The 27,290-nt window shown below is 36.3% G+C and overlaps 1 protein-coding gene across 8 annotated transcripts in view; it reads right to left on the bottom strand.

The window, feature by feature from the left end:
* The window catches only part of VPS13B (vacuolar protein sorting 13 homolog B), a 486,539-nt gene that overhangs the window by 432,740 nt on the left and 26,509 nt on the right, over window positions 1-27,290 (bottom strand). For all 8 annotated transcript variants that reach the window (XM_069779759.1, XM_069779763.1, XM_069779764.1 and 5 more), the window contains exons 4-5: window positions 5,970-6,093; window positions 436-603 (exon numbers count right to left, since the gene is read on the bottom strand). In XM_069779759.1, coding sequence (XP_069635860.1) covers window positions 436-603; window positions 5,970-6,093 — 292 coding nt within the window. The remainder of the gene's footprint in view (window positions 1-435; window positions 604-5,969; window positions 6,094-27,290) is intronic.

Raw genomic sequence — 27,290 nt, 5'->3', positions numbered from 1 at the left:
CTACAGTGCAGCACACTTTACTACCTCTCTAGCCAGCCTGTTTAAAGAGTTTAAGATCATCACAAACAATTGCAACAGAATGCCTTAAGATGCTACTGCTCATTCACAGAAATAGAAACAGATTGCCTAAGCACTCACTGCCAGCAGCAAGCACAAAATGAAATGCAATCACAAAAGAATAGCAAGTATGAGCCAATAGGACTACAAAACATGTTGTATAATTATCTGTGATTCTTAATGCATACTTGTATGATCAATCTATATTATTATAATTAGCTCTTCAAAATGAAGGACAAAGGATAACCTGATAAAAAATTAAAACAGGCAGAAAGTATCTTCTGACATAAGGAGCCATTTTTATTAGACTTGCAAATTTCTATATGAATTTAAGAGTGCCTCCGCTGTGATGCCTAAAACCAAAAAGTACCTACTCACCAGAGATGTCCATAAATGCTCGGTCCCAAAACTCATCCACTGTATAGCATTCTGCAGAAGTGATATTGACTGAGAGAACAATATCATCCTCCACATACTTTAATATGAGATTGTTGATCACAATGTTGACATTGTTTACAACACGCCTAATCAAACTCTGAACATAACCTATAAAATAAAACAAATTCTTAGGAGTTATAAGGAAGACGATGCCAAATTCATTTATTACTAAAGTAATTATTTCCAACTTGTATTCTTTTTTTTTTAAATCAAAAATTAAAACAAACCAAGTATCATTGTCCTTTATTTATCCAAAAATCACAGTACTTCAAACTCTTTAACATTCAATGCAGTTAAGTCAATCAGCATCCTGGAAATGCAATAAGCTATAGGAGAAAAAAAAAAAGTAAATACTAGGAATATAATATAGCATAAGTGATTAATTTTTGGTGGCAAGAATCAACTTTCAAACTAATTAAGAAAACTGAAGACTCTGGATTATTGTAGAGAAAGAATTTTAATGACAGTCACTTTTTTATTTCACAGATATTTAGAAATAGGTTTGGAAAAGTGAACACCAGTTGCTAGGTTACTTTTCAAGTATGCATAAATTATGCCTATTTGCCCCCTCACCTAGTTTTTTTAAAAGTTAACTAAACATTAATATGCCCATTACTTTTTTTCATTCTAAAAGCTAATATATCCACATCATGATCAGTAAGACCCCTGCGAGGTATAACAAAATAAATTTCTGTCAACAACCCAAATAGTAAGCACCTGCACTGAAGCCTGTTGGGAAGAAATCCATTTAAATTTTTTCAGACATAATGCGATTGGAAAAATGATCTTGTCTGTGAATTCCCAAGTAAGTGGTAAACACTCATATTTTACCAATAGGGTAAAGAAATTAAATACTACTCATATTCACATATTTTAGGTATACTGAATGTAACTATGGAGCTAACTCATTTGTGCTGGAAAAAACCCAAGCCTTAAAATTTCTATATTTTAAAATTTATAACATTACTTACGTTCTATCTAAAAAGACATTTAATACATGCTATAGAGGTCTAGTTTGGTAACTACACTTAAAAAAAAAAAAAACAGTTAATGATACAGGTTTAAATCCACAGGCTTCAAGAGTAGTTTTCTGAAACTTGCATATCAACAATTTTAATTCAAATAAAACTTAAAATGAACATCAAAACGTTGTGAGATCAGTAGGAGCAGACTCAGGTTGCTACTTCCATTGTACTCTACTTTCTCTAGCTATTCATCGTTTTCACACTCAAATATTACTTTTCACCTTAGAGTAGCTGGAACGTTTTACCATTACTTAAGTGATTTTCTTGAGTTCCACAACTGCAAATTTACACAGTTGACGTAGAAGTTTTTCCTTTTTCATAATTCAAAGCCTCCAACCACCTCTTTTATTAAACGCAAAACATGCTTTCAGCTACCATTAGCAGAATATTTTTATTCTGATCAGATATATTTCTATGTTTTAAAAGTATTTCAATATTAAAATCTTAACTGTAAAACACATCACATTTCTTATCATAACTCAGCTTCTTCATTTTATACTACTCTTGAGCACACGTCACACTTTGAGCAAAGCTAGTTCCAGCAGGACAGAAACAGCATTTTAACATCTCCTGCCATCTTAATAGGATTGTAACTGTATTAAAACAAAATCTGGAAAATGCTTGACCATTGTCTATAGAAACAGGAAATCCAGAAATGCAATTAAAGTCAAAATTTTTATAGCTTTATACTGTCAGATTTCTAACATAATCTGAATTTACCTTTTTTGCATATCAATCTAAAAACACTACTGAAAAATAACATGGAATAACTTGTTTTTAACAACGTTCTCCCTGACGTCTTAAAATAGCAACATATTTTTAGGTTATATGAATTCAAAAAAACAGATGTATTATTTCAATAATTAAGGGGCATAAGAGACCGATATTCATCACTAGAGTGGTGTAAACTGACCTGTATATAAATAGAAGCCGACACAAAGCATTCAGTTGCTTTTCTAAAGTTCAGCATAGAAATATTTTGCAGACTATGTAAATAGCAACTATGAAATCATAACCAGTAATTTAATTATGACTTTAAAGCAAGCTACTAATTTCATTGAAGAATGAAGCTGTCCCTCCACAGGTCCAAAGTTTTTTTAAATATTTTGCTTTCAAGGGTGTTTCAAAGTCAATCTAATTCACATTTTCCTGTTGTGAATGATAAAAACATTACAAATCCAGCATCATAGCAGAAAAAAAAAAAGTGAGTTCTGCTGATAGTTTCCAGCAGTATTCAGGAAAAGAGCAACAACGTTTTGATCTGTATGTCTTTTTGCCTGAATGCATAAAAAGGAGCAGAATTATATCTTCCAAATGAAAGAGGGGTCACAGATTTGATAAAAAAAAAATTTTGTTTCACACTTCTGTGAAGACATTTCCAAACTAGTGGTGCAGTACATTGTTAAAAGTACCATACAGGTACCAACTTTCTAATTAAGTTTAGCTCCAAATGTACTAGAATCAGATTCTCATGAGTGAGCATCAGTCTTTTAAGAAAGTGAATTTAAATTGTAATTCTTCCTAATCAAAACAAAGTAATAAAACCATCAGCAAGGTCATGTATAATACAGTTTATAAAAAAGGGGGGGTTGTTTTAAATACAAGTGGGAGAAAACAGTTGGAAGTTGCTTCTTATTCTTGTAATTTTTAAATATAACACTACGACCATCCTTGCCACTAAAATTCAGGTGTTCTATGATGAAGTGACTAAAAATATTAGAAAATCTGTAGGGGTAAATTCTCTCCTGAGCTGCAACACAAATTCCACACGTATGCTTTTTCCCAGTTCTCTAGAACCCAGCAGGCTACACTGTGCAGCAAGAGCTGAGAATGCAGTTCCAGATCCAAGCCTCCAATATACTCTAGCACTATAGTCCACAGAGTGGTCTATTGATTCAACAGAATTGATATCACCAGACTGCTCACATCTAAACCTCTTCAGCTTAGCAGTGCTCTATTGTTACCAAAGCTACATTTTTAGCTAAGCTCTGCATAGCTCCCTCTGTGAGAACACAGCAGAGTTAAAGGACAAATAAATATTTCAACAGATGTCCTGGTTTCGGCTGGGATAGTTAATTTCTTTCCCAGTAGCTGGTATAGTGCTGTATTTTGGATTTAGAATGAGAATAATGTTGATAACACACAGATGTTTTAGTTGTTGCTAGGCGGTGTTTACAATAAGTTAAGGCCTCTTCAACTTCTCATACTGCCCTGCCAGTGAGGATGCTGGGAGCGCGGGGCACAAGAAGCTGGGAGGAGGCACAGCCAGGAGAGCTAACCCAAACTGGCCAAAGGGATATTCCATACCGTATGACGTCATACTCAGTATATTAACTAGGGGAAGTGTTGGCCAGGGGCTGTTGCTCTGGAACTGGCTGGGCATTGGTCAATGGATGGTGAGCAACTGTATTGTGCATCACTTGTTTTGTGTATTCTAATTCTTTTATCATTATTATTATTTTCCCTTCCTTTTCTGTCCTATTAAACTACCTTTATCTAAACCCAAGAATTTTACTTCCCCACCCCACCAATTCTGTCCCCCATCCCACTGGATGGGAGGAGGGGAGTGAGCAAGAGGCTGTGTGGTGTTTAGCTGCCTGCCATAATAACAAATTACAACAGTCGTATGATACCTATATCTTCCAGAGACTAAAACAAACCTAAGTATATGACTCAAAATCTTACTGAAATCCAGGATGTGCAAATTAACGCTTAGCAAAGACATATCCTACACCGCAGAGAATAAAATCTTCCTATAAGGAGGCCTCTACTCCTCATGGAGGCTGTTTACAACATAGGAGGTCTATCAAACAGTGTTATTTATGCATCAAAAACCAAAACCAATTGTATTTAGAGAACTTTGCCACATGGAAAGTAACTTACAGTCCATTCAACAAGGTAAGATTTCACTAATGCTCTCTGAATTAGACTTCACTACCAACATACTCCATGCAGTTGAAGAAGGAATGTGATGACAACAAAGGAGGTGATAGTGCCCTACAGTTTCACAGAAGCACAGAGTACATTTACAGAACCTATCAAATAGTAACATAAGAAGACAACAGATATGATAATTTGCTATGGTACTGCAAATACAATATGTGTAATTCATACAAGCATACTAATCATTAAGAACCACAACATATTCATTAAAAACGACACGCAAACCAATTTTCAATGGGCATGTTCCATCTGGATATGTGCAAACGCATCTGTTGGAATGTTCTAACTTCATCAGATGTCAACATTACAGTAAGCAGACCTCCAGCCTTTCACTAAGACTACAACTTTCTGGGACATCCACAGATAAGACTGACAGAAACAAACTTGAGGAACCAAAATCCTAAAACTCACTGAAAGCAATATCATCATTCAATTCTTTGGCAAGCCTTTGACTCCTGTTGTTCACAGGTGAGACACAAAGAACCAAACGCCAAGGAACTGCCAGGGCTGAAGCGCTGTCCGTGGTAGAAAACACTGGATACCAAAAGTCCTGCAATTCTGACCCACTACAGTTTATTGGATCTCAGAGCTTTAAGAGAGCCTCCAGATCTGACTCCTCAAGTACCCATTCCAAAGTAAGATGATACTCTGTAGTACATAATATTCCACACACTAAATTTTAATGCTCCCTTTTGATTCAAGGCAAGTATAAACTTCCTGTTAACAAAAGAGAAAAAAACCCTAACACAAAACTATTATGTCTTTAACCCATCTAAAATTACATGGCCCAAGAAGGCAAATTGCAATTCATTCCAGTACTCTCCAATTTCATTTTTCTGCACAAAACAACACATCATATTTGAAATTTCTGCACAAACTCAGAGGCAAGAGTAATCATATGTATAGTTCCATAGGCATTTTTATACCATATAAATATCTCCAACTAAGCTAAATCCCATGTCAGGGAAAAAAAAAAAAAAAGAAAAAAAAAAAAGAAAAAAGTTGTGAACATCTCTACCAGTACATACAGGACTCAACAAGAAACATCTCAGAATTATTATTCTCATAAAAGAGAAGACTTTACCTTTAAAACTATTATAAGAATCTGAAAACATACAAGAAAATAACTTACTGTGAACCACTGAGCAGTTAGTGAGCAGTAGAAAACAGTGATCCAAAACAGAAGAAAAACAGAGCAGCAGAGGATAAAATCTAACACACTACCTTTACCCCTACAGCACGTTTCTCACACTAATCTATCTCGTGCTATAAATAAGTTTTCTAAATGTAAGGATTCAACAAAATGGAAGAAAAAGATATAAGGATTAACTATGTTTTATTGTAATTTGGTTCTATTTTATAATATTCAAGTATTTCACTCGCCTTTATGTGATTTGTAGGTGGACAGAGATATAATAGTCTAACTTGGACACTGTGGCCACCTGAATGAAATTCAGGTATTTTCTATCCCTCAAATACAATCCAGCTTCTGAAATTATGGATTACCTGGAGGTAAATCAGGGTCAGGAGAAGCAGATTGCTGAACTCGTCGTGGTTTTACTGCTGATTTCATGCTTTCCGTGGCACTGCGGTTTGTTGAACTGGAACCACAACTTTCGTGGTCTTCTTGCTAGAGGAAAAGCAAGCAACTGAGTCAACCAAACAGAAAGAAAATAAGCATGAGGAGAACGACTTGGTAAAGATTTGGTAAATTAAACTTCTGTTACAATTTTTCCATCAATTCAATCCTGTACATGCACCTAACTACAGAAATTATTACAAAGCTAGCTGTACAACATAAAAAATTATTTGTAATTAATACTTTCACTAACTTCTGTTTAAAAAAAACCTCAGCCATTTAATTATTTATTTCAGTTGAACACATTTCATCTAGCTGCATTTCTGCTGAAACATTCCTTCAAACAGAAACATAGCCCTGCAGACTACCAAAACAAATATGAGAAACTACCGAATTTTATGAGCTTACATGCCTACTCATGAAACCACCTCAAATGGTTCCAAGATGTCAGTCATGTCTTTCCTAATACAGCTAACTGAAGCTGATTCACAAAGCAAAATATTTTTGCAGGCTTCTAAAACATGGCCCCAGAAAAGATAAATGAACTGAGGGCACCTGCTCATCTTGAGCTTCTATACATCTTATTCACCTTCAGAAATTCGCAGACACAAGAAAATCTTAATTAGCTGAATTTAGGGTTTTAAATACTCCACTAGTATTCCCATTACATTCCAGAATGACAGTTTAACTACAAGACTCAAGTGCAAGAAAGCCAAGAAAAGTAATGCAAATACTCTTTTGAGTGTATTAGAAGAGCCGGTTAGAGAAAAGCAAATTCTTACAACTTTTGACACAAGCCAAATTATCTCTTCGATAGACATAGTCTCTTGCAGAAAAAAACAGCAAAATGCTCTCTGGGTCATGGCACGACTAGGATCACACAACATGTTCACAAAAAGAAGGGTTGGGGAAACAAATGTCAAGTACTGCAGTATGAAGCCATAATATTCTTAAGTCCTCTAACCACCAAAAAGCGAACAGCTTAAACTGTGCTGAGTTTTTGTACAGGGTCATGTGTTTCCGTGCATGCTGCCTGGCATTTTTAATAATCCCAGAGAAATTATGAAACGGAATCTTCACTTTACTTAGTTCTTAGTGGTTTTTACATGAAAAATAAAAAAAATAAAATAAAAAAAAAGAAGTTACATGTAATGACACCTTTTAAATAGAAGTCTACAACTTCAAAACATTTGAAGAGAGAGATTCTTTCCTTCCACTCCATATTTAGAAAAACAGAACACAGAGGAAAATTCTCTGATAAGGTGGAAATACCATTTCACTAAGAAAAAAAGATGATGAGCAATATAATCTTAGCTGGGGGGAGAGCAGGAACAGAAGGCTGAACTTATTTGGAGAAATTGCAGCAGACAGACCCATTCATACATTAGGAGGGTAGAAGATAGCTTCTAAAAGAAGGATAAGTTACCATAAAGGATTTGAGATTTTCCAGTCATTAATACAGTACTGAAACAAGCTGTTTGTTGTTTTTTAATTCATGGTTACCTGGTCATTTCAATCATATAGGGCTTTCCTATTCCAATGCATGAAAAAATGAAATGGGTGTTTAGGATCAACTCTGGAGGGCACTTGTTTGCTTTCTTATCTCTGACAACCTTCTGATGCTTTTCATTGAGGAATGTTAAGTCTCCTGCAGATTCTCTCAGAACTTCTAACTACAGTGCAATTTTATTAGAAAGCCACCACTCTCTTCAGGGCATACCTGAGCAATAATGACAGCTTGAAGTTCTTGCTTTAACTTTAAACCTGGGGTGATGGAAGTCTCTTCATCAACATGTATGTTTTGTAAACAAAAAAAGCTCACCTTTCCTTCATGTTTCCAGCTTACCAAGAAAAATTAGATTATAGACTTTTAACCATATCTTTTTTCTTGGAAACTAGTTCACATGTAGCATGAAAATATTTTTTAAGATGAGTCACCATACTCATTTTTGAACTTGAAAAAAACCCGAGATGTCAGAGTGACCAAACAGCTCAATTAACACATTTCCTTCTTTCCCGAGCTCACTTATGAATTGTACACAATGCTGTGGCGCAACTATTTAATGATTTTATCCGATAGGACCACATTATGCTTGCCTTTTAATATTTATGTTGGCTATGAGAAAAAGAAAGGGTGGCAAGGGGAATGGGGAAGGCATTCTATTTTTGAAGTATTAACTGTATCAAGCCTGACTACATTCAAGTCTAACTTTTCTATCTGCATACTGACACAACCACGTTTGATGAATCTTCTCATAACTTCATGAAAAATCTAGGCAATGTTTCAATCATACAGACTATTACTAACACTTAAAGATGAAATAAGAGTGGTTTAAACTTTCACCACTTTCAGAGAGTTAGGAATACATACTAGCACACTGGATTTGGGGGGAGGGGTTTAATGGAAAGTGGTGGAGAACCCTTAGATTGTGTTTATTTTGAAAGAAAGTCTCAAATCTTAACCTATAAATAAACTCAATACAATAACCTTTTTATATTTCCCTGAGCTACAAGTCTGTTGTGTTGGAAAATGGTTGCAACCAATTAGAGCAAGTTGGACTTAAAAGTAATCAAAACAAAACATGTTCCAAGATGGTGCCAAAACGCAACACAAAAATTTATCTCAAATATACTTATGTGACTTAATCCACATGAAGTAACAGAGTATACCTACGTTTAAGAAGAATTCAACCTGACCAAACATTTGAAAAAAATTTTTTTAATCTGGGATAACATCCATTCATTTCCTTACATTACGCAATTATCAAAAAGGTTTTAGAGTTGCATGGGGTTTTTTGAGCGTGAACACACACCATTTATCACAACAGCTACTAATACTTTATAAAGCAAGTGTTGTATTCTTTAATTACTGGACGATGATAACAGTGGCCATGACCTTACAGGAACTACATTCCTATGTAGACGTATATCCAAAAGCTTTCTGTATCTGCACACTTCTGCTCAATGTTAACTTTAAGAGCACACTATTAATTTCTCAAACATGTGGCTGCCTCATAAGCCCAGAAGTAAAACATGTTCATTAAAGAGATGGGAAAAAGTTCCAAGTCAACTGCCAAAACTAGCATAATTATGAAACTATTTAACACTGGAACCAACTAGAGGCACACACTGTGTCTAGATCACAGTGATGTCATCAGAAACACCCAGCCAAAAGGCACTAAAACTACTGCTCTCCCATAAATCCACCTCACACCAGATGACAAACATTTTAAAGTTAAAGTCAAAATTATACTGGGAGTGGGAAGGGAGTTACATTCTAAAAGTGCTAATAACTATAGTTACAGTATGAGATTTGATAAATGCCTATTCATTTTAGCATTAATGAGAGCACCTCCAAACAAGGGTCACAACAGTAGAAAACTAAAAATACTCATGATGTATATGGAGAGATCATTTTTAAAGAAAACAACACTCATTTACAAAAATATTTTTTCCCACTAGCTTGTATCATAAGTAAAGCCTAGAAAACTTAAAATTTTAATATTAGGCCTTGCTTACGGGTGGTGTTATACAAATATATATATACACACACACACACACACATATATATATATGTATAAAATATAATTGGATCAGGACAGATAGAAGTTTGCACAACCAGGCTCCTTTTTCCCTTTTGGCAAATGTGTCAGATCAGGTACTTGGCTGAAATGTTTTTATAGAGCACTATGGTTACTTCTAAAACTATGCAAGTCATAAGTAACATGCTAAAGACACCTAGGTTAGTAAATTTACATGCAAGTTCCTCAGTCAATTTTCTACTGCAATATAAAACAGTTATGGCAAGGTTTAAAGAGAATTACAATTGACAACCCCTGAACATACAACAGATGAGGTTTATTATCATCTTTCCTAATAAGTGGAGTTTATTATCTTCACTCCATACTCTGTTTCCCAAATTTAAAATACATAGTTCTTTTTCTCTTTAGAACAACACTTTCTCATTTTAAAATACATAAATCCTATTTAATCTGCAAGACCTCCAAAATGCCTCATGAACATGCTTTATGGGAAAATAATGTTTTCTCTTGGGGATCACTTAGCTATTTATGCAAATATTGTCCCTCTGCTTTCATCAAATCAAGTTAGATAAAGAAAACTGAGTTCTTAAAAAATGAATTAAAATTTTAGAACCCACACCGATCCCAAGTAGCTACCACACAAACTTGCAGAGTTGTCCATTGCTGTTTTCTCTCTTCCTCTACAAAATTTTGCTTTTTCTGATCCTTTGTCATTTCTAAAACAATGAGCTTAAATATCCAAGTCAGTAAGAGATACCTATTTCTATAACGCATATCTTAAATTGCAAGATGCAAAAACCACGAGAGAGGAACTCATTTCCCACTAGTGGACTGTGCTTATACAGCTGGGTAGTTAGGTGCCTGTGGCAAGACTAAAAGTAATATTCAGAGTATGTTCATTTTCCCAAGGCCTTCGACACAATCTGCTGCACAGACCTTATTCCCAAATTGGTAAGATATCAACTGGACAGGGGGAGATAAGTTGGGTGAAAAAGTGGCTGAACCACTGGGCTCAAGGGGCTGTGATCAGGGGTACAAAGGCCAACTGGTGGCTGGTTACTCATGGCATCCTTCAGAGATCAGTGCCAAGCCCATGGTGTTTAACATCCCTGTTAAAGACCTGGAAGATGGGATAGAGTGCACCTACAGCAAGGCTGTGGATGGTACCAACTTAGGGGGAGGAGCCCATGCACTGGTGGGCAGGACTGCTATTGATAGGGTGCTTGAGAGGCTGAAGAAATGCGTTGTCAGTAACTCCGTGAAGTCCAGGTGCAAACGCCTGCTCCTGCGCCTGGGATGGAGGTACTCTGTGTAACTAACTGTACAGACTAAAAGCCAAAGTGCTAGAAAGCAGCTTTGCAGAAAAGAATCCAAGAGTCCCAGTGGACAGCAAGTTGAACATGAGTCAGCAGTGTGCCCTTGATACACAGAAGGCCAACTGTATGCTGGGCTGTATTAGCAAGGGTGAAGCCAGGGGCATGACTCTTCCCCTCTCTTCGGCCCTTGTGAGACATTGTGTGGAATACTGCACCCAGTCCAGGGCTCTCCAATACAAGAAGGACATGGATGCACCAGAACGAAGTCCAATGGAGGGCCATCATGCTGGTTAGGGGGCTGGAGCACATAAGCTCTCCCTCAGCAGAGACTGAGACAACTCAGGTTGTTCAGCCTGAAGAAGGGAGATCCTACTGCTGTCTACAGCTACCTACTGGGAGGGTACCAAGAGGGAGCCAGACACTGTGTACATTGCCACTCATCTTCTCACAGTACACCTTTATCAAATCTGAAACACGGGCAATTCCAAACAGGGCAAAAGCTTTTTCACCAAGAGGGTGATCAAATATTGGAACAGGCTGCCCAGAGAGGTGGTGGAGTGTCAATCCTTGGAGCTATTCAGCACTTGGCTGACCAACCCCTGGAGCAACCTGCTCTAATTTGCCTTGCTTCAGACATGAGGTTGGACTAGATCATCTCCAGAGATAATCCCAAATTGCTCTGATTCCTCTCCATGCAAAAATGAAACAAAAAGTAACACAAGTTTTTGAAAAATATTATCTTAAGAGATACACTACAAGTTTCACTAAAATGGTAGGCACTATCAAGATCTTGCTTTCAAAAAGATATCTGATTACATTCCACAGCTATACAATTGTCAATATGCATTATACACGTACACAAATAGACAAATTCATTCATTCATTTCTGTCTAACCTTGCAACAACACTTCTGCTGGCTAGTACAGGTCAAGCATTACTTACAAACGAGTCATCAACTTTAACAGACTCAATAATTTCATTGCACAATTATCCTGCAAAGAAAATTTTGCTATGAGTTAACAACAAACACAAACTGAACTATGGAAAGAGAAAGTTAATTTTATTATTTTTCTAATGAATAGCAAGCTAGAAGCATAACAACACTTCAACAGTGAAATAGCAGTGACCTAAACACGATATCTGTAAATCTTTTGGAAGGTGTGAGTTAATAGTCTAATGCACACTAACTTTAAAATTATATACATACATGCATATTTTAAAATTATGACGGTATAAAATACTGAAAAGAAGATTTAGCCAAATCAGACCAGGTTACTATTTTGTAGAATAATTAAGGAGTTCTGCACTATATATGGAAGTTATATATAGCTTCTACATACACACTTGTACCTTCAAAAGTTTATTCATGACAGTCCATTTCCTTTCACTGTTACAAAACCCAATTTTAGATCTTTTCAAACTGGCAAATCACATACCTCAGAGTACTCAGAGATTAAGCTATGTCTTTCTCTAAGGCAGACAAGAACATGATGGAAGGTCTTGATTCTTCTACTTATATTTTTTTTCACTATTATTTCATGTATAAACATGTCAAAAATCAACTCTTTAAATTATGTACCAGACTACAAAGGAAAAACATCAAAGAATTTGGGGCAGAGATGCAGTGGCAAAGCACCTTGATGAGTGGGGGCAATAAACAAGGGTAACCTGGTTAAGAATAATGGACCAGCTGGAGCAATCAAGAAATATTTTAACAAGGCATTAGCCTGCATTTGCATCTTGTTGCATCTGATCTCAGCTGATGTTAGATTCAGAGAAATGAGGAGTAGCAGTGACCAGCATGGCACACTAAGATACCTACACTAGATCAGGAGGTTATATCTATCTGTCAGTCTGTTATCATAAGCCATGTTTTGTTAATTCTATATTAGCATCTGAAATAGAGGTGCAAGTTAAAAATCCATGTGAAAGCTGTGGACAGGCTGAAACACTGCCACAGCAGCCGCAAATGAAAGCCAAGAAGCTTGCAGGAAGTCTGTTGCACTGATACTGCAGAATGTGTGCTATCTGCCTACTGATTTCCAGGCAATAGCATCTCCGCATGATGTTGCGACCATTTTAATTCACCGATTATTCAAGGTGTTTGAGAGGAACATTTCTTTGTTTACAAGAATGGGAGCTGTCAAGAGTCTGAAAGCCTATGGTGATAAAGCCATAGAGCCAAAGATAGGCTATTCTCACTAAGTGCTCCTCAGAAATACACCCCAATTTCTCAAAACCCAAGACAGAGCAACAAATAAAATAACCTTGCAAGACTTTCTGAGCAAAGTGAGTTGTACAAATATCTTCTTTCTATTTTGGAAATAAAGTTATATTATAAACTGTTAACTCATCATCTAGTAAAGTTTCTGATACATTTATTGTGTTTTTAAAAAAATTATGAGGCCACGTACCGTAATGTAAGTGCTTTTTAATAGAAATATACATCTCAAAATGGCTTTTCTCAATTTCTCCTACGATAAGCTTTTTAAAGATTTCACTCTTCCTCATGTTACAGGAAGATTACCCAGTGCTTTGGTTTGGGGGGATACAGGTGGGGGCATCTGAATTCTGTAACATTATTCCATTTTTGTTTAATACCCGGTGCAGTGGAATCCTGATCCATGACTATAGCTCTCAAAGCTACAAAGAAGAAAACAACAAACAGTAAGAAATACCACAGTAGCAACTGGCAGCTATACTCAGGATTTGGCATTACTACAGAAGGAAGGATGGAAGGGATGAAAAAAAGGCAATCCCTAAATGTTTGTTCCACAAAACTCACAGTGCACAGAACTAACTCAGTAATTCTCACACCAGGGTGGCCTGAAAGGGAGAGTCAGGAGGAGAGAAGTAGCAGAAAGGCTACTGCTAGGTGAGCTCCTTCAGCAAAAATGATGTGGGGCATCCTTGATATAGGATGGGTGTGGGCTAAGAAGGGTCCTTCTGTCCCACACATTCTCCGTGTCTGGAAATGAGAAGGTAGAGTGGCTGAAACAGTTTAGCCTGATGGACTGGGAGGAAAGACTGACAGGAAACACACTCAGGAGAAGAGACTGCAAACATGAGAAGAAAAGAAATGAGAAGTGACCTACAACATTTTTATTCTCTTTTCCAACTTGTGTTCAGAAACAGTCACATCAAATAAAATGAAGAGTGTTAAAAGAACTGACATCTATTTCAAAAAATTCTCTTGAAAATTAAGTCTGAATAAAACAGAATATATATTTCAAGTTGAAACAGTTTATCTCCATACATGAAAAGCCCAGAACAGTTTGACTGTTTTGCTGTCATCCAGCCTAATGCACAATTCAGGGGCTGTTACAGGACCACCTCACCTGCAGACAATGTCCAGCCACTGAACTGGTCAGCACCACAACACCACTGCATTTCTTCTGTGTACAGTAAAGGTATACAAGCCAGTTTACAGTTTTTTGTGCACTATTTTGGAAGACAGTGTACCAAAGACTGAACATACTCTGATCCTTGTTACAGGTCACTTGAAATATTAAGAATAGCTGAGCGCTATTTCTCTAGCATTTATCAACTATGGTGTCCTGAACACTGCAGAAAGATTGAAACACCATTGTGAGCATGGCTTGATCACATCACTGATTCATTAAACATCTGGGAACCATTAGCAAAAACTTGGCCCATTCAGGTCACTTCCTATTGTAATCTGTTCCACCTGCTAGAGGGCTAGCACTAGTCCCCAACCCTATTTCAACTGGCACCAGACTCCTCACCAAAACATCACTTTGTGGTGGCAGATTATTAAGGGTACTTGTTTCCCCCCACAGTCCTAGTGGGTTGTAGTTGCAGCTCTATTTCGCACTTTCTTTAGGGGGTACTTTCCCCTAACACATTTATTACTGCAGTTTATTAGAAAGCCAGATCCCACGTGCAAGAATTCCCTCCACCAAGCACCTGCCAAGGATGTAGTAATAATTTTTATTACAACATAACCTTGCCACCCATTTCTTTCAGAGGAAGGTAGAATACTGTCCAGACCAAATTTTCTCCTAATCCCAAACACTATTGAGCAGCGCACCTACAGCAGGGCCCCAGCAAATTGAGTAATCCCCAACTCTCAAATTTCTAACATCACAACAAACCTCCGACACATGACAGAGAAAGGCCTGAGGCACAAAGCTTTGCCTGGAGAATCTGCTATCCAACAGAGCTCTTTTCCTTGCTGAGCATCATTTGGGCAGCATTTGGCTTTTGGCAGCTGCTGGGGGTAGAACAAGAGGAGGTAATGAAATGGCAATTGATTATACATGCCAATGTCAGAAGGAGGAGTATACCCCCCAGGGTCTCCTCAGCTGCCACTGATTTTCACAAATTTATAGGTTATTATCCTTAAAGCAACTAATTCTCCATCAAAATTGTTTGAAACTAGTCAGGTTCAAAATTTAATGGAGCAGTGAGAAAGAAGAGAAGGGAAGACTTAATGACAGACAAAATCATGCACATCTGTTTTTTTTAAAATACCAAGCTTAAAAACCAACACAACTGAAAAGCACTGGGGTCAGATTTTAGCCTAGCAGCCCTTTCTTCCTCAATTACTGTTTAAGACAGGTCCAAGCCAAATTGAGCTTGTGGCCACTCTCCACAGAACACGTACCAGGGGAATTCTTTCTGAGCTGGAAATGGTACTTTTCAGGATATTTTTGTCAGTACAGGGAGGTTCATGTAGGAAAGAGATTTCTCAGCCACAGGCTCAGCAATACTGAAACTGCAGTTTTCACTGCATTCTGCATATTCAAAAGCGTGGGGAACTTCATTAAAGTAAGATCTCAGCATACAATATAAACTATAGCAGGAGATTGGAACATTAACATGACACTAGTAAAAAATACTTCCCCTTTTTAAGAACTAAGCACAATCTTCACAAAAAGAATACTAATGGCTTTCTAGTGCTATGTTAAGCCAAAACTTCATTTCCTAACTTATTTCCGATAGTTATTCTCATGCAGTACACTTTTTGTGCATCCTATGCACTTACATGTAATACTATGTAACTATTTTTAATGCTATGTATGAATTATATTCAACTAGCTTTAACAAATTAAAATCTATTGGGTGAGTATAATTGTATGTCAAGTTTTAGAGACTTCCATATGCCTGGCTGAAACATCACTTGTCCTAATTTAGATAGTTTTCTAACTTCTCAGCTGATCAAATTCAAAGCACAGAAGCCAAGTTAGTGGAGGGTTCCAGTTACCTCCAGCTATTTAGTGGTTTCAAGCAAAACTTTCATAAAAACAAGATGATAATTTTATCAAAATGCTTGTGTTTAAATTTTCAATTACACATTAATAGCCCTACTGAAACAGCTTGCTTTAAATTTTGTATTTTATTTTTATTCCTTCTAAGTTAACTTCAGACACCACTGTGGGGAAGAACAGATTTTCACCAAATGTAATTTATCAATTTCATCTTATCTAAATAACATTAGTTAACAAAACTAATGGACTAAACTACAAAGCTGGCTGAAGGGCTGCAAAAACTTCCTGGTTAATCAATATAAAAAAAGTACACATAGGTGCAACTTACTCAAAACATGTACATTAAGGAGTTTTTACTTATAATCAGTCATTTCTTCTGTAATTGTCAGTGATGTGTACACTATTTCAAGGAATTTTTTGCTATTTATAATGCATCGCTTTTTAAATAAGAAAGCTTTTGAAAAATTAGCTTAAACCTAAACAAACAATAATTTATCTTCTAGAACAGTCAGCGATCTATCACACAAAACCACCAGAATGCTATACATTAAAAGAAGTGTAGCTGTCAACACTACATTGTAACTGTTGTGAAGTTTTACAAAAGACCTCTGTAATTATAACATAACATGTACATTTTTATCACATTGGTTAATTTAAAATACAATGTGCCTCCTCTCAAGCAGTAGGGACTTTTTATCAGGATCCAACATTTTTTATTCTTTCTAGTGAGCACCATGTGCATGCCACTTCCTTCTTTACACAAATTTTGACATTCAGAATTCTTCAAATAAACATACCTTCCTCAGTACAAGCTAATCAGAAGGAATTTTATATTAAAAAAAAAAAATCAAGGGCAAAATCCCTTCTCCCAAATTTGTGCCAATCATTTTGAATGGAAAATAATTTTTCTTTTATTCCTGGTCTAATTTGCAATGAAAGAATGAGTACAGGTTTAAAATGAGGGAGGAAAGTGAGTGTCAGCAATAAATGAAGTTGAGTGCCCAAGGGAACAAAACATATAAGTATTCTGAACGGAACTGCAGGGACAGGGACAGGACTGTTATTGTTTGTGCTCAACTGTGCACTCCAGCCACATGCAAAAGTAAGATATTAAAAGTTGGACAACAGGATGGAGAGATAGGATTCAAAAGAACTTGGGGAAAAAATATGTATGTGGGAAAGTTAAAAGCCTGGAAACATCCTCTAATCTCATATAATGCCAAGCAGGAAAGCTCAGGGAGGATTTAGTGTGAAAGAAAAAAATAATGTATCTTGTTTCAAATCAAAACACGGAACATCATCTGTAACAAAACTACTGAATAACACAGGCCAAGGAATATATTTAAAGCTAAACTCACAAAGATATTCTCTTAAATTTATAATTCATCAGGTTTATCAATTCATTTACATTAAGAAATGTGTTTTATAAATTTGACATGAGTAATCACAGGTAACACACCGTTAAATCATCAACTCATTCATGTTTCTCTAACATTTATTATTTTACATGTTATGTATTTGTTGGGATGCTGGATAGTTTTAGCTTCTTCAAAAGCTAACTTAAAGTATATTACCCACAACACTATAAATTCATTTAAGTGCAACTGCATTCACACCAAATGAAAAGAGAGCTTTCCTTGACTGATGCTTTTCATCTGCAGTCCTGAAGAGCAGTTGCAACAGATAATTCCATTATTCAGAAGGCAAATCCCTCACTTTACAAAAAAAGTCTTGATGTGAATTTTAGGTAATAACAAAAACTTAAGGACTAAGACAATCCAGGATTGTCCACCCATGGCAATCACCCAGGGACCAGGTTCATGTTTTAGCACCCTCCTGTGGCACAGACCATAGTCCATCCACTCCTGAATCCACCACAGACACCCTCCACTTATTCTTTCCAGGCAGGACTCCTCACTACTGTCTTTCCCCTCCTTCCCCCTCAAACAGCCTATGGACCAAATATTTACCCCACATCTCACAGAATAGGTTGAGCTATATCATACTTGTGCCTACAAAGTTGGACTCCGCAACTATCACTTCTGAATAAGTCCTATACACCATTAAAATAATAAACAAATAAAATTTTAAAAACTATGTTTGTTCAACATAAAGTATTGATACATACATATTGTTAAAGTGCTCTGGAAATATAAAGCTTTAAAACATGTCAGTTTGAGCAATGTTTTTTTCTGAAATCTTGAATAAGCGTGGTCAACTTACTCTGAGAGCTGCTCTTTCGAGATTTACTGTTGGGGGAAGAACACAAGTTTGTGATTCATTGCACAAAGAGATTAAGTATTTGTTTTATACTTGATAAGAAAAAAAATGCATCTAGCATTCATATAGCTAACAGGATGGCACATCATTATTTCCAAATTTCCTGGTCAAGAAGCCAGGATGCAAAGAACCACACACCTTCACTTCATACTGAACAAATATTGAAGTGTCGAGTGCTTAAATAGTCCTTTTATGTCTATGTGAGCCTCAAAATCCGTTTCTAAGCTGTAATACAAATAGACAATACAGTACATATCAAGAAAGTTACCACAGAACATGATTGTGGCAGTGCATCATATGGATATAAGTCTCTAATCATTGTATGACTATGTTATCTAAATATCCGTCTTTTAGATATACTGAACTGTGTTTCCTATATTGTGACTTTCTATGTGTTTTTAGAAACATGAACCAGCAGTTAGAACTTCACCCTAATCCTGCTCCCTTTGTGGAAGCACATAGGGACACTTACATGAAGGCAAGCATTTGTGCCAAATTATGAACAGCCTTTTTCTGTCCACATGCAGTCTTTTTTTAAACTATCCCATACTCTACAAGCATTAGGATGAACAAATATAGTTTAAATATAAAAAGCAATATAAAAATCAATTTAAAATACGATTTAAAAGTTGCAGTTTCAATGCAATGGTTAAAAAAAAAATAAGAGATGCAATACTGGAGATAGATAACCTGTGAGTTTTAGCAGTTCTCTGAAAAATAAAGTAGTAACAATATAGATTAAGAACAAAGAGCACCTATATTATGAAGCCAAAACTTCATGCCAAATCATGATACAGAATATTGGAAAGTAATAAATTGTATATATCCTTTTATTTTCATAAAAACTCTAGCTGACAAAAATAACACTAGTCACAGTGCTATCATCTAAACTCCTTATAAATTTTTACATCACAAGCGTCAACGGCAAACTCATCTACAAATAAGTTATGAATACTTCTAGACATACAGATGCAGCTTACTAAAATGTCATTTCCAACTAAAAATTAACATGTCACGTGTAACATCTCAAAACCCAAGGATGCTTCCACCTCTGCTCTTCTTTTGCGCCTGGATTATAATCACATTACGTGCACACTTGCCCATCACATACCCTCTGCTCCTATGTGCAAATGTGCTATATCACAGTCTTTAACTACTTCCCAAGAAAGATTACTTCATGAAGGTATTTTGGCAATGTTCATCAGTGTAGTATATAAAAACAGATTAATATACATACACATATATGTGGATATACTTATAGCTAAACTGATATGTATTTATGTATATTATGAGTTTGTGTATGTATACATATAGTATACATTTATAAATTTTTGCTTAAAGTGTCAGATATCTAATACCATTACCTATTAAGACATTACAACTACTTCCACAAACAAAAGAGTCCCATACATATCTGCACGGACAAAACTCATACTATGCAGTTTTTCCCCTAGATTCTGTCTGCAAAATAAATTTAAGGGGGGAAAAAAAAAAAAAAAACCACAGATGGCCTGAATACAGTACAACATTTTCAATGAGTAATCTGTGTTCCCGCACTTGGCTTTGCAAAACAGTGTATGAAAATGTTTTCCATGAGAATTATCAAATAAGTGATATTCATCTGTGGTATTCACAATTTTATATTTTACTAGAAAAATATCCTTGCATTTAATCAAAAGCTTTGCATGTGGTATATGTTGTAATTCAGGGAGAATATTTTTTGTCTGTTACTTTTATAACGAACATCTATAACTACTCTTAATTACCCCTATAAATTAAAGATCTTTGGCTGGTTTGTTTTTTCCCCACAACTCAGGTTTACACTTCAATGTGAAACATTTCCCCGCTTGATCAGGTTTTTAGAATATATAGATATTATAGACTTTTTTAGTCTATAAAACAACAGTGCTAAAAATATACAGTTTAACCATACTTATTTATTTATTACACAAGAATATACTAGGTTTAGAAAACCAAGCAGAGGCTTAGATTTTTCTTTTAAAATGCAAACCATCCTCACCACTACAACATTTTAGGTCAATCACAATCAAAATAGTTACTTACATGTATTTGGATTTTGAATATTACATTTTTCTGATATGAGACTGAACACTTCTTAAGCTCCAAACATATCAAAAACTAAATGTCTCAAAACCTAACAGGCTTGACGTGAGATAGGAGAAGACTCTAAACACATTTCTCTTGTTTCTACATTATAGGGCCAACTGGGATTTGTTTTAGAATAAAAGCTTTGCACTGTAATTAGGCGCTAAAGATGAGTCCAAATACTGAGACACTAGCTTTTCACTTTCAGTGAGCTTTGATTAATGTAAATCACTGATGAAATAATATTTGTTACCTCTCATTGGTATGTTTAAATAAGGTGCACAGCACTGATTTTTCAAGGGGTTGCATCAAGATACTTATGAACAGTGACCACTTTGATTATTTACACATTCCTAGAAGCAGGAAAGCACTTCAATGCTACTGAAGAATCACACATAAAAAAGGCTGGGAATTACCAAGTTTCAGGGTACCGCACCTTCTTACTCTTTCCTTAGCAATTCTGATTTACAGCTGCAGAAAGCAACAATATAGAGTAACTCTTCACAGTAGCTTTGGGTTCTATCCCAAAGGGCAAATGGCCAAAGATGACAGGAACATTTCTCTCACGCACCTGTATGTTGTAGGTTTTTTGAACAAGATTAAATCCTCACGAAAATATTTTAAGCTGCTCTAACCTCAACTTCAAGTCTTCAAAAGCACCACAGAGAGCCTCCAAAAGGAATTTTTGCTGACTGCTGCATCAGCAGCATGATGGACAGAATACTGCAGGAACGGAAGAGCAAGTGCTGAAAAGTAGCATGGCTTTTCAGCTGAATTAAACAAAAAATCCACAAGAGCTGCTTATCCAGTGTAAAAGTTGCATATGTTCCACACAGTGCTAAGGAAACAAATATGCAGAAATACATGGTGCACATCACATCCCAGAGGACTCAAGAAGCACCAGCATACTCGGCACTTCTTTTCTGGTCCCCACCCCCTTTATTCTCTGTCTCTCTCACTGCTCCCATGCAAATGTTACACTTGGCTTAATACACTCCACTATGCTTAAGTCCGTCCATCCAACCATATTCATGAAACCAAAAGATAACATAGCTCATTTTGCGAAATATTTCATAAAGTATGCGCCAGTGACAGACCACTAGTCCAGTTGAGTCCTTTCCTATGTTTACTACTGTTAAATTTGTCAAATTACAGGGTCCCAACCTCCATAACAAGTTCTGCACATTAAATCCTCCTCCTCTTCCTAATGAGGGAAAGGGAAGAATGTACTCTATTTCTGCCTTCCACCCTAGAGTCTCATGTACCCCTGCTGCAAGCGCCATTAGCCCAGAACATGCACCTGGGAGAGCACCAGCCACGTGGAGGTATATACATCAGGGAGAATCATTGTATCACCAAGTTGAAGTTCTCTCTTGTACTTCCAAGTGCACATTAACAAGGCCAGAGATGTGCAATTTCCTAGGGCTGCTAGCCCTGAAAACATGCTGATCAAGTTTAAAAAAAAAAAAAAAAATCCTTCATAAGTCTACCCAAGAAAAACTTTCAGGTACCAAACTAATTTTTTGGGTGCCATGTTAGCCCAAGGAAGAAACCTGATATATTGTAGCCCTAAAGATCAAGGAAAATTAGTTAATTTATAGACACCTTTTTATAAAAAAATCAGATTAGATAATCTAAAAGCTCCTGTTAATCTTAAAAGCCTATTCATCCAGGATGGTAGAAAGCTGCTTCAACAATTACTTACTCCAATGTTGACTACTGAATAGTGCCAAAAAGGACAGACTAGTAGATGATCAGAAATGGAGGTGGGACAGTATGACAAAGATGACAAAAGACAATCAGAACAAGAAAGCAGAGTGGTAGAAACAAAAACCAAAATGCTCCTTAAAACCAGCATCTTTAATACACAAGAAATACAACTTTCACCAAAGAGTGTGAGTCACAGCATGGCCAGTCACCTGGCTTAATCCAAGAAAAAAAAAGTAGTAGACATTGCCCTTATTCTTTCAGAGAGATTCTTTCAGAGATATCTCTTTTGCTACATAAAACTCAAATGCGTGATTGTCTCCCTGCAAGATTTTAAAGGGACTAAAATTTACTAAATGGCTTGTTATATGCAAGATCTGTAAGTTTACCAAAATAGTTTGGAAGAAGTTATGAAAACAGCTCTCTGAACAACAGCCAAACCAACTAGCATGAAAAAATTCCCATAAGCATCTCACAGCAATACTTCAATCAACTACAACATACTAAGTTGAACTACACACAGAGCGGTAAATCTTAGTACCAGCATTATTAAATGGAAAAAGAAACCTCACTCACATTTGACAGTAAATTTTAATTTGGCATCTGAATGTAAAAGTATGTCCGATAATTGATTTTGATCATATAGAGACAATTACATACACAGCTATTACTAGATGTATATTAAATACTGCAAGATCTATAAAAAAGTTATTGGAAACAGGTTTTTTCCCATACTAATGTACAGTTGTTTAGATGACTACCTTTTAAACCATCTGAATATCCCACGGCACAATATATTCAGAAACTACGTGCCCGTATGCACCTCAGATACATCTAGTTGTTCCTGATGTAAAACAGGACCATGTAAGACAATATAAATAGAATAAAGACACTGTGTTCAAGCATTTTAGATAAGCAATGAAAGGCATGTTTCTTAACTCTACATACCTAGCAAGGTTGGTCTTTCCCTTCCCCCTACCCCTTCTCGAGGAAGAAGCTGTTTTTCTCAGGTGGAAGTAGCCTGAGTTTCTGAGTTACTTTGCCCCAGTATTATCTTTCACACAGAGTTTGGGACATTCTCCAATTCAGAGTGGGGAGGTAGGAGGAGGCCAGCAGCGGGGGAAGATTAAACCTTTTGCTAAAATCCATGCAGGTGGATTATTGTAGGTATATTACAAAATACCACCATGACTGTGTAAGAGCAGCTTGTTATGAGATATTCAGTAAAACATTTTATTGAATAAGAGTGCAGCAAAACCAGCTGTAGCAAACCATGCCCTCCAGAGAATCATGAAACTACCTGCTACTCGCATGGCATTTTGTGCAGATGCCACTGCTAAGTAGGAAATTAGAATGGCTAAATATTTTCAAATTAATCTTTGGGCAACCAAACTATTGGTTTCAGAACTGCATTAATTAAGAGCAATACGTATTGCAGCAATGAAACACACTGGGTAAAGCTACTGAACTACACATGAGTTTTGACAACCAGGGAACCTGCTGGGCCACACACGAGGTGAGGGAAGGGCTGTGGACGGCAACGGATGAGATGGCCGACCTTGGGAGCCAGGGGCTTTGCAGACTTATCAGCTGCTACCATAAGGACAGTGAAGCAGCAACACTGCTGTCCTCAAGTAGATCTCCCACAGCACCTTAAACGCTACACCCTGTAGCAACAAGAAGCCATCTGCATAACCTACATAGTCAGTGCTTGGTCCAAGCAAGAAAGAAATTTAGCTATCTACACAGCAAACGCCAACAGGCAGCTAGTTTCTATATAATAGAGACTAAGCCCCAGTGAGTATCATCTCTGAATGTGTACATGTACTAGAGACTAGTTTGAAGTTTGGTTAACTTACCAGTTTCATTAGGGACTTTTTCCAACAACTTACATGCTGCTAGAAGTTTGTCACAGCTGCTGTTACAAGGGAGCAAAAGAACTGATTTACTGAGCAGACAATGTAACTCGCAACATGTGGAAACATATTATCTGCAGCCTCACACACACACAAAAAAAAAAAAAAAGAAGAAAAAACCCACACATCGAAAACCACACTGTGAACCCTCTTTCTGCCAAATCACAAGCTACATTACTGCCAATAAATTTTTTCTACAAGTCTCAGACTATAGCAAAAAAAGATAATGGTGTAGAAAAGTGTTTGCATTTTACATTGTTATTGTAATTTAAATTTATATTTAAATGCATATTACATATCACTGTTCTGTAACATGTTAAATGAAGTATATAACTATGTTCCCATGAAACGGATTATTTTAATTAAGAGACTGGAAAAGCAATGACTCAATTAAGAAAACGGATCATAAGAAGAGGCATGACATTCCAGTCATGAATTGACTTCAGTCTTAAATATTTAACATTCTAGTGAAAATATGTAAGTAGTTTTATAGAATCATAGACTTATATATAAGAAGCTTTGGGCAAAACATCAAATATTTAAACACTTCATGGAATAACTTTTTTAGAAATGAAAGTTCCCAAAAGAACAAATAGAAAAACAGGACAAGGGTAGCATTCCCAAGAGGATGAAGAAAAGGCAATTTTTCCTAAAATAAACTGGTTTTCATTAAAAACTTTATCAAGGGAGAGTTTATAAATGGCTCTATCTATAAACAGAAGTGCAATAAAGACTACTACTATTTGCATTTTTACTGTCAGAAAAAAAAAAAACCTACATCAGAAAACTCTATGCACACCACTTCTGCTTACCAAGCCAAATGAAAATACTTTGAAACTCCCAGAAGAAATTGTTCAAGTGTTTGATTCATTAAATTATGAGATTCATCCAAATAATCTATTAAAGGGATTGAGCTATTCTAATGGAATCCAAATCTGATTTTTTTAATTGTATAAATTTAAACTCAAAAAGACAGTACTGTATAACTGGTTTTGTCAGATAGGCACTTGTTAATCTTTAAGAAATAAATTGTTTACAGTATTTTTTCCAAATACTGTAAACTGATAAAAACTACCTTTGTCCTCTAATTAGTTGCTATTCTAATTTTCAGCCTAGTTTAGATCAGGGTTCTGAATCAAACAAATATTTATGGAAACTGGTACAGGACTGCAGGACAAGCTTCTGAGGCCTGGCTTTCTGATGGGGAGCATGCTTATACGCTACTTGTATACAAAATACATTAACTCTTTCCAAAACTCAGGTCTTGCACTCCTTTAACTAAGGCAAAATAAATTATGCAATAGCTCCAATAAGTCTATATTAACATTCAAAATTAAGCAGCAATTGAAGCATTATGGGTTTGTTAAGCGAGAGAGGTGGTTAAAGCGAGGAAGGGAAGTTCAGAAAGGCAAAGCATAAGCTCAGGCAACAGAAAATAGCTCAAGTGGAGAACAGCATCTTACAGAGTAGCAAGTAGCACAGCAAGTGGTGATCTGAAGTAAGTGATAAGTAGAAAGCTGAAACATACGAGATATCTCAGGCAGTAGAGCTTAAGAATCATTCTGAAAATGTTCAAACCGACCAAACTCTTACATGTGTGGGCTGACCTGGATGTCAATAAGCATCCCTGTTCTCCATTTCCCATCTTCCTGCCTGCCCTCCTACCATTTCTGACACAAGATTTGAAACTGTAGTGCAGGCACAAATAAAAGAAATCTCCACACCATGCAAGACTCATCTGTTGTTCATTTAGAATCATTACTGATTAATCTGTATATACTGAAGTACAGTGCTTCTTGATTTCATGTATTTGCTTTCACGTGTACGGTGCCTTTCAGAAGCAGAACAGGACACAGATTAAGCCTCTGTTTCTTTTTGAACAGGCCACATGTTGTAGAGAACCAAAACAAGAGCAAAGGCAGAATGTATATTTAAGAATGTACTTCTGTTTCTTAAATTGCAGAGAGAAGATAACCTTGCATGAACAAAACCATTTCTTATTCAATAACAAGAGTAAACATGACAGAACACTTGAATTTATATTCAAGAACAGAAATAAATACCAAAAAGATACTGATTTTTGCAAGAATTTATATCAAGCCAGCACAGTTGACAGGATCATATGACAGTTAAATTCTTTGTAACAGTGTTCAACAATGAAAAAAAAATCATCATGTACAAAGGAAGCTTTTATGCTATTATAACCTGAATGTGTTCATAAGGTTACTTTTATGAAATCACTTAAGAAAGCGTTACATGTCTCCCTAGAGGCAGAGATAAACACTGAAAATAGCAGAACACTCCACTTAAATATGTTCTTGCTTTCTGCCTACACAAGATTATTATTATTATATATGTCTAAAATGTGTTTCTTCAAATGAAAAAACAATAGTATAAAATACAAACATCCTACACATTAAATACACCACGTATCATCAGTATTAAGATTTTGAACCAGATACAGATATCCAAGAATATTACGTATTCATAAAATGTGAAGTTTCATACACCAGACATTTTAGATGGGCAAAAGTCACAGGTCAGGCATCAAAAAATGAGCAAAAGTCAAAAACACTAGAAGAGGGGGGTGGGGAGGGAAGAGTACTTAAAACAAGGGAGTAAGCAGGAAAGGAACACAATGTGTGTGGTGCTGCTCTCTGTCTTCAAGCAGAGCAGGACAGGACAAAGTTTAATAGGAAGGGCACCACCACTCATAAAAGCTCAGTCCTACCAGACCACGCTTCCTTCATGTTACAGTGATATCTCACAGGCAAGGGATCTCTTCAGAACTGTTAGCAGCAATCGCCACAGCTTTCTCACTCCTTGTGGCGCTACCCATCCTTTGTTCTAGAACCAGCAAACTGCCTCCCAGTTCTTTTCCACAAAAGATGAGAAAGGAGTGCATCAGATTGCTCTCTGCTCAGGAGAGCTCAGAAGCCTACTAAATCAGAAATCATGAAATACCAGTGTCAGCAGATTGTAAAAAATTACTTCAAGAGCTGGGATTCATCTTCTATGAGCAAGCAACACACACAGGACTTGTATCAGTGCCACTGGTGCCAAGGACTGGATAAGATCTTGGTATAAGTATAATCATCAGAATGGTTTAACAATGGATTAAGACACAAAGCATTAGTTTCAAATTAGCTG

The sequence above is a fragment of the Haliaeetus albicilla genome, chromosome 3 (assembly GCF_947461875.1).
Source record: "Haliaeetus albicilla chromosome 3, bHalAlb1.1, whole genome shotgun sequence".
Taxonomy (NCBI): domain Eukaryota; kingdom Metazoa; phylum Chordata; class Aves; order Accipitriformes; family Accipitridae; genus Haliaeetus; species Haliaeetus albicilla.
The sequence above is the reverse complement of the archived record's forward strand: the minus strand, read 5'-3'. Positions and strand labels throughout refer to the sequence as shown.